At 43.3% G+C, this 14,782-nt stretch overlaps 1 protein-coding gene and 1 long non-coding RNA gene across 3 annotated transcripts in view; one reads left to right on the forward strand and one right to left on the reverse strand.

Annotated features, from left to right (window-relative positions):
- The window catches only part of p115 (General vesicular transport factor p115), a 37,539-nt gene extending 34,589 nt beyond the window's left edge, over positions 1-2,950 (forward strand). Inside the window, exons 18-20 of one of the 2 annotated variants that reach the window (XM_084588898.1) lie at positions 468-599; positions 2,123-2,137; positions 2,586-2,950. In XM_084588898.1, the coding sequence (XP_084445024.1) occupies positions 468-599; positions 2,123-2,137; positions 2,586-2,681 (243 nt within the window). In that variant the 3' untranslated portion in view covers positions 2,682-2,950. The remainder of the gene's footprint in view (positions 1-467; positions 600-2,122; positions 2,138-2,585) is intronic. The other variant, XM_084588899.1, reaches the window with a different exon arrangement.
- Positions 2,951-10,661: 7,711 nt separating this feature from the next.
- On the reverse strand, positions 10,662-12,973 carry LOC146203727 (uncharacterized). The gene is made up of 2 exons (XR_014703912.1): positions 12,052-12,973; positions 10,662-10,802 (listed from the first exon to the last, which is right to left on the reverse strand). It is a non-coding gene; the product is annotated as an uncharacterized LOC146203727 (long non-coding RNA).
- Positions 12,974-14,782: the final 1,809 nt, after the last annotated feature.

Here is a 14,782-nt window from a genome sequence, read left to right on the forward strand (position 1 = left end):
ATGCATGACTTGCATAGGCCTTTTTTTGTTCATTGCCACTGGTGGTAGTTTTTTTTTCACAGCACTTCGGTGGTTAGGGCGCACAAGTGCTGAACCCAAGGACACGGGTTCAACCCTGGCTGCAGCGGCTACTTTTCGGTGGAGGTGAAAAGCAAGGTGCCCATGTACTGTGCGATATCAGTGCACGTTAAAGAACCCCAGGTGGTCAAGATTTCCGGCGCCCTCAACTTTGACGTGCTTTATACTAAAGCCTGGGGATGTTAAACACTGTAAACCAAACTTAATCAAACCTTACCTCTCGCCTTATTTTTCATCTTATAGCACCCTTGGATGCTTCCAGCATCAGATGTGGTGATGCAGGGATTATTTCAGGAATTATCATAGGACTGAGCCCGACACAAACTTCCACCAAAGTATGCTGGTCATTGAGCAGCAACTGATGAGTGTATGCATTTGTGCCATTCTAGATGATGACGCAGAAATCAGAAGAAGAGCTGCAGACGCTGCGTAAAGAACAAGAGGACCTTTTGGTAATGCTTACAGAGCAAGACACTAGAATCTTCAAGCTCAAGGCCAAGTTCAAGGAGCTTGGTGTCGAGGTACACCACACTCTTCCAACATAGGTGTAGCATAATGCCATGGAAATCGACTCATAAACCAATTCAAACTCTGCTTTGCATGTGCTTTTGCCTTCATTTTATTTAGACTTAACATCTGCTTTTGCTTCTGCCCATTTGGATGCCTTTCTCTTCTTGATGTTTTCATGGCTTTTCTAGGGTTTGGAGAGTCGTTAGCTTTGGAGTTATTCCACTTGCATAATTTGCTATCTGGTCACAACACCTGCAATTAATAGGCATTTTTCTGTGCACATTGCTGAAAGGTGATTAAAATTTTATGGTAGACATAAGATTATTGGGGTTTCAAGAACCTATATGTTTGGTTGTTTGGTAGTTGGAGTTCAAAAATTTTTGTGCACAAATTATTGGCCTTTTTGAGTACAAACATTGCACATTAGTGTAGTATATTACAGTCTGTGCTCTTTGAGGAGAAATTTGACGTCGGCACTTACCTGGATTGCTTTTACATTATGAGAAGGTGGTGTCAGCTGTGGCCAGTTTGTGAAGAGGTTAACTGAGTCGCTGATTGAACAAGCAGCACTACCTGCCAAATTAAGAAGCAACTAACGACCATTTCAGTGGATGGGCTAGTTGTGCAGTCTCTTTGAAGGTTACCACCTCATTTTTGTGCTGTTAGCAAGAGAAGCGATGACTCATCAGTGTGACCTAATTTCAGTGAGCAAGCAACTTTTTTAAAGCAAGCACTCAACATACCAATCCACTGAGCCCAGCCACCAGCTGCTTTTTTGTTCTGTAGTTGGTGCGTCCGTGTTATGTACTGGTTTTTCGGTTGGTCTTTTCAAGGTTTGCACTCGCAGCCAACAGCAGTTTATTATTTTACAGACAATCCAAGCAAGCGATGATGTTGAAATAATTTTCAAAGAGTGTAGACCACACTATGCTAGTTTTTGTAGAGGAATTGGCTGCCAAATATCCAACCAAGGCTCTGTGCTTGGCTGTAGCTTGAGAGTTCTCATCAGTATTTTTTTTTTTTCTTCTTTTTATTTGGGGGGAGGGAGGGGGGAATTGTTGACAGCTTTGCAATAGATAGACGGCTCTACCTAAGACAGGTCTGCAGTTTTATTTCTTGGTTCTGTGAAATTTTTGCGTGAAGAAGAGTGGAAACCAAAATAAGGAGTACATATAAGTGAAATCACTGTGGGAATGTTTTCTTCTTTTTATTTGGGGGGAAGGAGGGGGGAATTGTTGACAGCTTTGCAATAGATAGACGGCTCTATTGTAGTATTAATACTGTCAGTCTTTTATAGTTCATTTTGTACTGCCATTTTGTAGAATATGTTGGTGCTTAGTAGGGCTTATAACAGCATGGAATGCCTGAGTGCATTTTGTTACCTTTTTTTTTTTTTAAATTTACTCTCGTGGATTCACCTTTCTTTACTACCAAGCCAGATAATTCAGTGTAGACTCTTCCAACTGCATTCTTCTGTATGTTTGCTGTCTCAGTTCTAAATGACTATTTGTCTTCTGCCTCTTGAAACTTTCAGGCAGAGCCAGATGTGGTGAGTGTTGTGCCTGCTTAACACGGGGATCACGGTGGTGAAGGAAAGGCATGATGACAAAAGGCATGCGGCGCAGCAAGCTTGTTATTTTTATGTTCCTCGGTAGCGGAGCACTTTTTCAAGTGGTAAAAGTGGATTGATGGCTTTGTTTCTAGCTGTGTGTCTGAAACATTTTATGCCAGCGCAGGCACAGTTATCTAATGGCTTAGTTTAGCCAGCAACCATGGCCATATTGCGTATACCATGGCCATATTGTGATACATATCATAATACTAGTGACACCAACCTGATTAGGCAACATCATTTCTGCATGACCATTTCAATTCTCCGTTATGATCCAAGCATCGTACTGTGAAGAGAGGTCTTGACAGGCTGTGTTGGAACTTCCTAGGCCTAAATGTAAAGGGACACTTTTGCACTAGCACTGTTTTACGTGCAACCTCTGCAGGTTCCTGATCTTGGTGAAAGTGACGACGATTTGGGCAGTGACCTTGGCGAGACAGAAGACCTCGTCGTGGTTGGCGGGCCAAATGAGGAAGTGTGATTCACGGGGGCTGTGGGCATCACATAGACTGTAGACAACTGCTGCTTGTACAGAAGTTCTCTATTTACATCTATTTACACCCTGTGTTGTTAATTTCTTGTTCTGTGAGGTATGGTGAAAGGTTGGGCTGGTGCAATGAAACAGATGCACATTACATACAGCTTTTTCACATTGCATGAGATTGACCTCCTGTGTTGAAAGCTTGCGGTGGTGGCCCTGAGCTGCGAGCTAAGGTCTCCGTTATTAATAAAGAAATATTTGTACATGTTGGTATGGTCTCTGGTTTTTTGCCAAAATTCTGCTTTCTCGGCGAGTAGAAAATTAGTGCAAAGCCTGATCTGATATGCCTATGCAAGTATTGTGCCTTTGTATCTTGGCCAAGCTGGCATGATGTGAAAGGCTTTATTTCTGAAGGAATTGAAAAAGGCCTTTAGTCGAAGTTTTAAACACCTGATATTTTACCCTGAGTATTCCAAACATTCATATCTAAAAAGCAGCCAATGCAAAAAAAGGTTGCAGTATGTGTATGTTTGGAAAAAAGTGTTTTTCTTGATTGAAACAAATTCGCTATGTATTGTTACAAAATGCATCCAGTGATGGCGACACCAGCAAAGACAGATTGCAGAAAGAACTCGTGAGGCAGACAAGTGCATGCGGCCATACCATTTGCAGGAATGGCACAATCACTCTCGCTTCGCCTCTGTGCCTTGCTTTTCTGCACAAGGAAAGCTTTTTTTCAGTGTGATCATCGTATCACTGCACCCCTCTAGCTCGTAAAAGAAAGGCCTACTCAAAAGCAGCTGCACTGCTGTGCCGGGTTCTTCATGTTCACTTGTTTTTAATTAAAGTAATTAATTACCAGTAATCACTTATATAGAAAGTCATTGAATTATCCAAAGCGTTGCAGTTTTAAAAGATAATCGATTAGTTCAAGATTACATTGAAACATAATTGATTACTTGTAGTGGGTTACGTACAAGTATGGTATACTGTTTATTTCTCAGTGGCAGCAAAACAAATGGACTGTGTGGTGAATCAAGGAAGCACAGTCTTAATATGTTGCAGTTGCAGTTAAAATTTTAGCACCATACAACGTATGCAATTGCACTAAAATGCCTGATGCAAGCTTGGCTTGCAGGCACTATTGTTTCTGTTACTGCCATCACTTGAAGAGCCACCTTCTATTGGCTAATGATCCTGCCATCACTGTTGTCATGAAGCTATGCATGATCTGTTAACCACCTATTTTCTATATAAAGTGACAAACACTTTCACTACATAGCTGCAGGACAACAGCTTACCATATAACAGTTTGGTGATGTGCACGTAGTTTGCGTTGCCTGCAAATGCAGGGATACGATCGGCGCAGCCGTAGCTGATATCGGAGGCCATGTGTAGTTAATATTCGTGACAGGCACATGCGATAGATGGCGGTAGCTGTCAAGAAAACCCACTGTCATTTCGATGGCGGCTGCTTCTCCCAAGGACGTTTTCAACTAGTAGCAGACGAATTTTCCACCACTCCCAGAGGGCGCCACATTGTGTGAAAAAGGCGGATTATGGTGTTATCATGTCGTTCTAATTTATGTACCCACTGGAAGTCAACCTCGGGAAGAAGTGTCACCTACGGCACTCGTGCATGCCTTATTCCATTCCTGGTCAAAAACACTCATTGGATTTGCCAGTAGAAATCAGCTGGAACCGATTGGGCAGTCCATGCATTTTCAAATTATTCAATTGAGTCGGATGAGAAACCAATTAGAACTGACTGGACCCAGCTGGGACCGATTGAGAAGTCTCCTCTAGTTGGTTACAACAGAGTCCAGGCTGAAACCAATGAAGTTCAACTGGACTTGCCAGTTAGCTGATTCCTCTTAGAATAGTTGCTCCAGTTGAACAGTCTATTTGATTTGAAGCATCCGCTGTTTTTTAAGGAAATCCTCCAAGGTGGAGAAGATTTGAAATAAGGGAGTAATTAGCATCCACCGAGAGCACCCATACGAATTGCTGCTCCGAGTGAAAAGCCTTGGCACACAAAGGCGAAATGAGTACTGAAATTTTATTTTTAATGGGCACAGATTCGCTGCATCCCAGGAAAAATGCTAGTCTGGAATATGCCCCAGCCCACCAGAGAAATAGCTCCTTTCGCATAGTGCACAACACAGTGCACAGGACGTCTGCCACAATTACCAAAGGAGCTTGGTCTGAAAACACGTAATTGTATTCTATTTTTGGCCTGCTGAAGATGTTACACATAAGCAATAAAGGCTCAGTTATGCACATGAACAACTACAGATGGCATTGTCCATGACAAAGATTCTGAGATGCTGCAAGGTGTTGGAGATTTGTCATAAATTCTAGTTTCGTATGAAAATTTTTGTGTGTGGAGAATTCGTTTCTGCAGAAGGAATCCATGACACTATAGGCAGTCCATTCAGAACTATGGTGATGTAATATTTTAATTTTTTGTGCTACATAGCATCCGGCACTAAAAAAGAAAACATCCAAGATGAAAAAAAAAAAAAAAATGTGTCATCCATACAATTGTCCAAGCTTCTGTGACAGAACTAGTGCAGCCAACTTTTAGGGAGAGTTAGTTTTCACCTGCACATGCTATCCATAACGATGACAGTCAGGCTGTCAAGGGCACCAATCGCAGCCTTAGTTGGCATTTTTTGTCAACTACGAATTTAAAAATGCTGTGCCTTCAATACTAGCTAGGTTTTGCAGGCAGGTATACAAGAAATTTTAAACTTAACATTAAAAAGACAAAGATCATAGCATCTTGCCCTATCAAGTCCTGGAGCATCAAGGAACAAGAAGTGGAAGCTGTGACAGATTTTCTCTTCTTGGGCTCCAAGATTACCGCGGAAGGAGACTGCAGCCATGAAATTAGGAGACGCCTGCTTCTGGGAAAGAGAGCCATGGCTAGCCTTGACTGCCTAGTAAAGAGCAGAGACATTACACTGTCAACCAAGATCCGTATAACTCGTGCTATGGTCTTTCCAGTTGTGATGTATGGATGCGAGAGTTGGACTGTGAAGAAGGCTGACCACCAAAGAATTGACGCGTTTGAATTGTGGTGCTGGCGGAGACTCTTGAGAGTTCCTTGGACGGCCAGAAGATCAAATCAGTCGATATTGTCGACCATAAACCCGGACTGCTCATTGGAGGGTCAAATTCTAAAGTTAAAGCTCAGCTACTTTGGTCATCTGATGAGAAGAGAGGAGTCGTTGGAGAAAGATTTGATGTTGGGAAAGGTTGAGGGTCACCAGAGAAGGGGTAGGCAGCGAACGCAATGGTTAGATGGCATCCTCGAGGCGCTGCAGATGAAGTTATGTGATGTTAGGAAGATAGTGGGTGACCGAAAAGCGTGGCGTGATATGCTCCATAGGGTCACGAAGAGTGGGAAACGACTGAACTGAACTGATACAAGAAATTGACTACGAACTGATGACTTCAACCTCCCATTGAGCACATATCCTTGGTTTTTCAGCTACATAGTACACTAACCATGATATGACCATCTCTCTGTCTCTTTCTTTTTGCATCCTGTGGGAACCCATTTTTCCTACTATTTTTCTAACAAAGTTTCAGTCCCAATCACACTACAAACACGTTCATTTACCAGCAATACTAAGGGCTGTATGTATTTGGAAAGAAAATTATGCATGACCTTTACATCGGACGAGGAGGAGGTCATAACATCTCTCTGGGCTGTTGCAAACCGATTCCGCTGCTGCTTCCACCTTACTGACGTCAGGCACACACAACTGGCCCTCGTTGCAAATCCAAGAATTTAAGCAGCTGCTGCTGGCTGCACATACAAGATTTAAACAAAATGTAAAGCTATTTCGATGCACTAAACGGCCTGCTTTCAAACTGGTGCTTCTCTAACCACATAAGGTCTGCGAAAAATTCACTCTGTATTTTTGCTGCACGATGAGAAAAACAAAATAACGCTACAAAAAGATGGCTCGCAAAAAAAAAAAAAAAATAAAAAGGGGGCAATTAGTTGCAAAAAAAAAAAAAAAAGTGTTGTCTAGTGCACTAACTTTACAAAGCCACCAGTAGGTCATTATAAGCCACCTTTGTTAGTTGCTCCAGCCGACGCTTTATTTATTAATGTCCTGATGCCTCACGCACACACTGCCCATTCGCGCAAGCCATTTTTTGCCTCGATATATACATGACACGTTATTGCTTAAAAAATAAATAAAAATCAAAACGGGAAAGATGCACGCTGTAGAAGGGGGGCGGGGGTGTCTGCACGGTGGAAGCTTATTCCCGTTAATTACACACATGGTTAAATCACTAGTCCCCTTCTCCGCCCTTTAGTTTCTTCAATCCTCCTACTTTCTTTGATCAGTGTGTGTGTGTTATGCAAGAAGGAATTTAGGCAGTGAGGAAAAGGCTGCACTAGCCGGGGACCTTCGAATTAATTCGACTACTTGGGGTCGTACCTTTATAATTATGATTAACTTAAAGACATCGCCATCGCCTGTCGTCGCGCCCGGCAGCGGAACACTGAAATTACCAAGCTACCGCGGCTTCCATGCTTTCATCCGCCTGTCACGAAAGGTAAAGCAACACTAGAGATTAATAATAATCGAGTTAAGAATTTCGGATTAATCAGCACGGTCAGCACCTCCTATCGGTGCGGTGCTGCCAACATATTTAGATTGGTGCTGCTGGTGTCAATTAAGCGTTTAAAAATGGCTGAAAAGACACACACACACACACACATTTATCGTTTTAAATGTCAAAAAGATCCCCTACAGTGGATAAAAAGCCGGGAAGCCTACAGCACTGCCAGGTATACTTCAACATTCCCTAGCGTTAGGGACTACTTTAAATCTAGCAACACTGTTCTAGAGCTGTCAATGTTACCGGACTTTTATGAAGAAAACAAAGTTGCCAGAATTTAGGGAACAAATTTTCCCTAAGGTACAGATGCATTCTTCAGATTCTTCTCGAAGTGTACTGGCTGTGGTCGTTATTTCATACCTTGTTGGTAAACGCTCTTAGCAGCAAATTTTTTCCTTGTTTAGAAGAGGAACATTAAAAAACCGAAGGCTCCAAGCTTGGCTTCAAGTGGCTGCAGCGGAATGCCTCGCAGTGTTGCTTTGGGAAACATGCAAACTATGCAGAATGCGACTAAATGCGATGATCAAGAAAGACGCCACAATCGTTTGCGGTGCCGTTCTTTTCCATTATGTTCTACGTTGGCGCTGTCTAGCTTTCACCACGAATCTATATACACACACTAACTACCCCAGCCGTCTGTGTTGCCAGCAGTAAATGCTTCTATACAAACAGAAAAATAAGGTTTACTGTTCGGGTGGTCGAAAAAAAAGCATCGAAACCCTAGTATGTCACACTCGCGGGCACTGCCCAGTGACTCTGCTCACGCCACGAGCTACATGAGCTACAGTGCGCTAGAATGCCGCGAACAAAGAAGCGTCTATGTGTGCCAAGCTCAGCACGATAGCAAGAAGTCCAAAGTTTAAAGTGCTTCACAGCGGGAAAAAATGTGGCATACCGGTAATAGCACAAATTAAACCTGGCCGATCCACATTCGTTTATCGCAGCGCAAAACTTTGAACAACAAACTCAGTTCCTAACCTTTTGGTGCGACCGACTGTTTTGGATTGGTGGTCCAGAACACCGATGCTTGAGCTAGAGGAGCCTTTGAAATAATTTGTGCGTGGAGTACGTACTACATACGTTCTGCCGTTCATCCAATATATGGAGGCCTCTAGCGCCTATAGCTAGCTACCATCACTACCATTTCGCCCTTGCTGTCGAAGAAAGATCCCCAGCACGAATATCGCAGACTAGGTTCCTCCGTTCCTTTCTTTCCCCGTGATTGGATGCGAATTCCCCTAGGCAGAACCTTGAAAGAGTGCACGTATTTGTCATGTATGTTTGGTAGTTTGCTCACGGCCGGCCGGCCGGCGTTGCTGCGACCCGGTTGGTACCGGTTGGAATAAGCTAGAAGCCTCGACTACCTCGGGTGAAAATAGGCCGGCGTTGCTGCGACCCGGTTGGAGTAAGCTATACTCCGTTTCATACATCAGGTGCAACGTAGCGAAAGCTACGTAATAGTCCGCAAGAAAAAAAAATGGAGGCGTATCACTACACCACGACCGGCTTTATTACTTCACTACACGCTCGTTTTGTGGCAGAGTGGTTCTTACGGAAACGGACTCTATTCCGAGCATACACGTTTACAATAACTTGCTTCACGTGCCTAGACATCTTCGCAGTGCGGATCTTATACAGGGTATTGAATATTTGGGGGCTGGAATTTAAAAAATTCCTATGCAAAATCTACTACCCCATTCCAGCTGAAATAACGTTCACAAAGTAGCAAAATATCGTCTACGTTATCTGATAAGTGATTCAACATCGGTACTTGCCTAGATTTTCCAAAATCGAGAAAAAACTGCTCTCGGCGGCGTGCACAATTTTCGCAGAAGAGAGTCGAAAAGCTATTTTGACATGATGCGTCATCTGTCGAGCAGTGAGACAAGCTTCATTCATTCATTCATTCATTCATTCATTCATTCATTCATTCATTCATTCATTCATTCATAAACCTTTATTCATGAGGATGACCTGAGGCCTAGAGAGGAAGGGGGTGGGCTAGGTGAGGTTGAGGGCGCCAGGGCCAGACTCCGACATGAAGTCTAGCAGGACACTAAGCTTGCGCTTGGCGTTGGTATTGGGGGCTGTCCAGTCTTCGTAACTCTGAATGTGGTGAGCAGATCCCGGCCGTTGGCGCGCTTGCCGCTTGAATTGAACAAACCTTAATCCACTAGTTTGATCCAAGGCTTTCTGACCGACCGCACGCGATTTGTTACTGCTAATACCCAGTCCTCTTTTTCAAAGTTTTCTTTTAGCTATGTGTTCCACAAAGCACTGTCCCTACTCTTAACGATCTCCCTTCAGTAACTTCTACCATCCACATTTTAGTTGATGGCTGTGTACTTTGCTGCTCTGTAACCAACTCGTCCAACGCTTCTGCCTTATATCTATATCTAATTCGCATACAATAATGATGTGCTATGTGGCCTCCGTCCTTGAGAAGCTTTAGACTGTTTTGATTTCTTCTCACCACTGCCAAAACAACACATCCTACTTACAAAATTAACACTAGTACTATTTTTTTCAAAGAATTCGTTTAAGTACCTTGGTGTTCACCTCACTAATGGCTTAACATTGTCTTGCCCTGTAAGCCATGTAACTAATTACTCTAATAGAACTGTTGGATACCTCTATCGTAACCTACCCATGGAACAACTTTAATATGCCAATGGTATAGTTGATCCACGCTGCTGTAACTTTACTGAACCTTATGAGCCTGTTCAAAACCATGCCACCAGTTTCATTCCCTCAGCATCTCTGCCATGAAATCTCTGTTACAGTCTCTGTTCTCATCGCTGTACTTCATGCCCCTGCCTTTATCACATGCTTTTCATACAAGACCTCATGGCAGTCGTCTCGGCTAACCCGTGTATAGAACACGTCGCACAGGTCATTGTAAAAGTGGCGTTTCACCGCGTGCCCGCACAACTACATTTCATGAGTCATTCTTCGCAAGCACCCAGGTGAAAATTTTCTGCTGGTTTCCTGCTGGGATCCTGCTGGTTCCAGCAGTGCTGGGTTATTAGCACATTCCCAGCAGCTGCTGGAACCAGCAGCTGCTGGGAATCTGCTAATAACCCAGCACTGCTGGAACCAGTAGCTGCTGGGACCAGTAGCTGCTGGAACCAGTAGCTGCTGGGACCAGTAGCTGCTGGGACCAGCAGCCACTGGGACCAGCAGCTATTGGAACCATTGGCTGCTAGGTTTCAACCGAGGGCTGCATATAGTCAGAATTTGGTGGATTGGTTCTCTGGGGGCTTGTCAGCCTACGAGAATTTGGTGCAGCGACTGCCTTGGACTGCACAAAGAAAATAATGGCAACAGCAGAGGTTTCAGTCATGACTCATAGTTTAATTTTATTTTCCATGCCCATATAAATTCTGCAATCTGCATGGACACATTTTCCCTTCGAGACTGTGGTAGTGCAGCAGGTGTGCTCCAGCTCCAACTCGGATGGTGCCATGAAGGTAGCTGCATGAAAAAAAAACAGACCAGAAAAATATGCTACCAAAACCATGTTACTGCACATAAAATATGAATAATGGAAATTGAAAGCATCTACCCAAGAACCACATATTTGGTGCAAATCCACATGAGAACTGGTCAAGTGTGATGCAAACCACGTTTAGAGAAAATTTTCAATGAGCAGCGCTTCTACTAATGTGTGGATGGCTAGCTTTTGCATGTGCCTGTGCAGACTGCACCAATGCCCACACGCACCCATGGTGTTTCATTCATTCAACCATGAGAACGCCACTCCTAGGAAAGTGTCTGCATTGCTTTAGGCAGATGCAACGTAACAACTGGTGTGGTATTGCCAGAAAGGTTAGATGAAATGAGGGGCTCGTTATGATACAATTTAAAGGAGCAAACAGTCTAGAAGTCCAAGGTAAACATTGGGGATAATTTTTCTTATTAGGTTTGTTGTCGATGTTGACAAGAATGAGTGTTAAGATGATTTAGGGAGAAAGAATATTAAATGAAATGTGGAAGGAAAAACAATGCCGCTTTTCATGCAATATTATTTCTCCCTAAATCATCATAAGACTCATTTTTGTTAATAACAACAAACCTAAAAAAAAATTATACCCAACGTTTACATTGGACTCTTAGACTGTTCGCTCCTTTAAATTAAATCAGAGAGATTAGAGGTATACCCATTGCTAGCCAGACATGACTGTTTAGCGGCATATTCTTTTAACCTTGTTTGGTATGCCACTCGTCATACACCCATACCCTGCAAATGGATTGGCATGGAAAGACAGTCTAGTTAGTCTATTTGCAACGAACCGTATCGAATGTGTGTTAACTTGCACATTGTGTTAACTTGCGATTAGACGTTCTTTGAATCCTTGGCTGTTCACCATTGTTCGTACAAAGCGAAAAACAATCGGGCGACAAAGATATTTTACTTGCCGAAAATAGCACCAATGATACTTCGGCAAAATGATATGGCCTATTTTAAACTAGGGACGACAAAATTACCAGCTCACTTAATAGTCAATTACTAGTCACTCGACTAGTAAGCGGCTCTCATCACTGCCGAACTGCGCTGGCAGTGGTGCGCGCTTGAGTCACTGTTCCCGCTTGCTTCACTGTTCTTTTCCTCCGTGCCTATAATAATCTCTCGCAAATCCACTAGACGTTACACAACGCGAGGACTGCAAAAAAAAAAAAAAAAAAAAAAAAGAAATGAGATGAGATGCACTTTTTTACTTACCAAACACACGCAGGTCCTAGGCCTTGCAGATGTCACATCACATTTCTCAGTCTTGACAGAAGTTGTTACACCACCTTGATCGGTTCAAACTTACGTAGATGTTTCAGGTAAAATGCCTTAAATAATTCATACTGACGACGACGCTTAAATATTGTAAAAAGCACAAAATATTCCTGCATTCGCAAACACGAGCCAGCACAGAACAGCTCACCATGCAGCTCACTACGTAAATGTCTAAACTTCGGAACGGCTTCTTTTGGCTTGTTGAGCATCAACCGGAGACTGGTTACGATAGTGTCGTAAGCGCTGAAAATGCGCGTTTGTCAAACGGTACGAAAAAATGCTCCTTAAATATTTCAAATTGTGCTAATATTACTATTTGTATACCATCTTACACGTAATTGTATTCGCTCTGCTCTGATCGTTGCACCAGATCGTTCGAAGGCGCGTCGTCTGCTACGCTAGCAGATGATGGTGACAGCAGTAACAGCCTCGTGCATTACGCCGTGATAAACAAATTCGTAAAGATCAGATAACATTTTTTGCATCTTTGATGTTTGCAATAGCTCATAGCGGTATAACACTGCGGCTACCGGCCGAAAAAAAAAAAGCATAGCTTCTTTAAAAAGGTGTCTTTCGCAGCTACGGTGATATTTTGATCACGGAGCAGAAACATGGTGTAAAAACGGGTACACACTTTCCGTGCTACGTTTTTGTAGAATGAATGAGCTCGCGATAGGGCAATGCAACAAGTTCTCACGTGCGTAAATGAACTCCATTACATGCGTTTGTAAACTTGGGTGGGTTACTTGCTGGTTCCAGTAGCATTCCAGGAGGGAACCAGCAAAATTCTAAAACCAGCAAAGGAAACCAGCAAGCACCCTGCTGGAACCAGCAAAGCCAGCAGGTTGCCTGCTGAGACCAGCAGACGCTCACTGCTGGAACCAGCACAGCCAGCAGGTCGCCTGCTGGGACCAGTGGAAAACCAGCAGGTCGCCTGCTGGGACCAGTGGAAAACCAGCAAGCACCCTGCTGGAACCAGTACAACCAGCAAAAATCCAGCAGGCTACCTGCTGGTTCCAGCACAAACCAGCAGCTTCCAGCAAGAAACCAGCAGAAAATTTCCACCTGGGCACTGTTCACAACTGGAATCATCCCTCATCAGTGATCCTGTACGCTTCAATACTGCCATCGAAGAACCTGTCTAATCATAGCCATGTATACCACTAGCCTGTCGCCATTTATTACTGTGCACAAGCCCATTCCTTATGTAAAGTCTCGCATTAGGACCTCTGAGGTATCAATAAACACATAAATAAAAGCATGGTTGATAAAGATTTCTTACAATATGGGAACTGTGATTATGTTTGGCAGGAATATATATATGTAACTGGACCATGTTGAACGGTGTTAAGCTTGAGCTTGGCACAATTGTCTTTCCTGTGATGTTGAACTTAGAAATTAGGATACTGAGTGATAACACTGACATGGTGGCTTGCCTTTTAAACTTAGAATTTGATTGCAGTATTCCTTTCTTTGCATCCATCCTAAATGCAGGGGTGGAAGTGCTGCTCCATTTGCTTCATTCTGCTCCAGCCTGCTTTCCCTGCTCCAAAATTGCTCCAACTCGACTACATCAATGTTCTGACATTAAATTTAGTGGAGCACGGTTTTGCCGCACAGTGGGCCATTACTGGTATTGACAGCTAGTATCGCAATCCGAGGCAATTAAGTGACTATGAGAAGCGCAGCTGGGCAATGGTCTGTTATGAGTTCTGTATACAGGTATGTGACTGGTGTAGTCAAAACGATGGCAGCACACTGGTAGCAGAGGTGTAATGCATCTCACCCGAGCCTAATACGTATAAAATTTTAATATACTAGAAAAACATGCAGCATAATGTTTGCTTATAAGCAAATTTGAGGAATTCGTTATGGAAAATGTTCTGTGCACTTGATATAGCACCTACTCCTCGCCTTTTGAATCGCCTGGGGTGAGGAAAATGAGATTAGCGAGTGAAGCAGGCACACCAAACTACTACGAGGTAGCGAAGCACTGGAAGTGGTAGGCGAATATGTTTAGGGGTCTCTGACAGACCCCCTGGCTGTAAGCCCTGTAGAAGCCAGGGCATACAACCTGTGCACCTGCTGCAGTGCAAAGCAACGTTTCCTTTGCAGATGTTTCTTTTTTGCAAGTTTTTCATAGGTATAATTGTGTTCTCAGAGCCGTTCATTGAGGCATCTACCCGTTTGTCCAATGTAACGTTTCCCACAGCTTAACGGGATCTCATACACCACACTTGTGCTGCAGGGTACAAATAAAGTCTGCCGTTTTATGCTACATGCGCGTCGCTGCACACCACAAGTTTGAGTGATCCTACAAAGCTTCGATAACTTTTCCGAACATGTTAAAACTACTTTGATGTTTACTTTTTTGCCTATTCGTTTCAAATCATGCGATGTGCTGTGCAGATAGGGTATTGCAACCAGATTTTGTATTCTGTCCGCTGTGTAAGGCATAGCTTCCTTGCTGTTTGTTTTCATTTTTATATAGGTTCCTTCAGCAACTGAGATGACACCATGTTCCGGATAGCCGGCTTCTTTCAACCTGTCAGTTTGATGAATGAAGCTGCTTTCCAGGCATTTTCGAGATTATCTCATTGTTTTGACACATCTTCATTTCCTCTGTCACTGAATCTCATGTCAAACGTAAAATGGGAACAAATTTTCT

This window comes from Amblyomma maculatum, chromosome 1, assembly GCF_055883805.1.
Source record: "Amblyomma maculatum isolate TAMU_Amacu chromosome 1, ASM5588380v1, whole genome shotgun sequence".
In the NCBI taxonomy this organism is placed as follows: Eukaryota; Metazoa; Arthropoda; class Arachnida; order Ixodida; family Ixodidae; genus Amblyomma; species Amblyomma maculatum.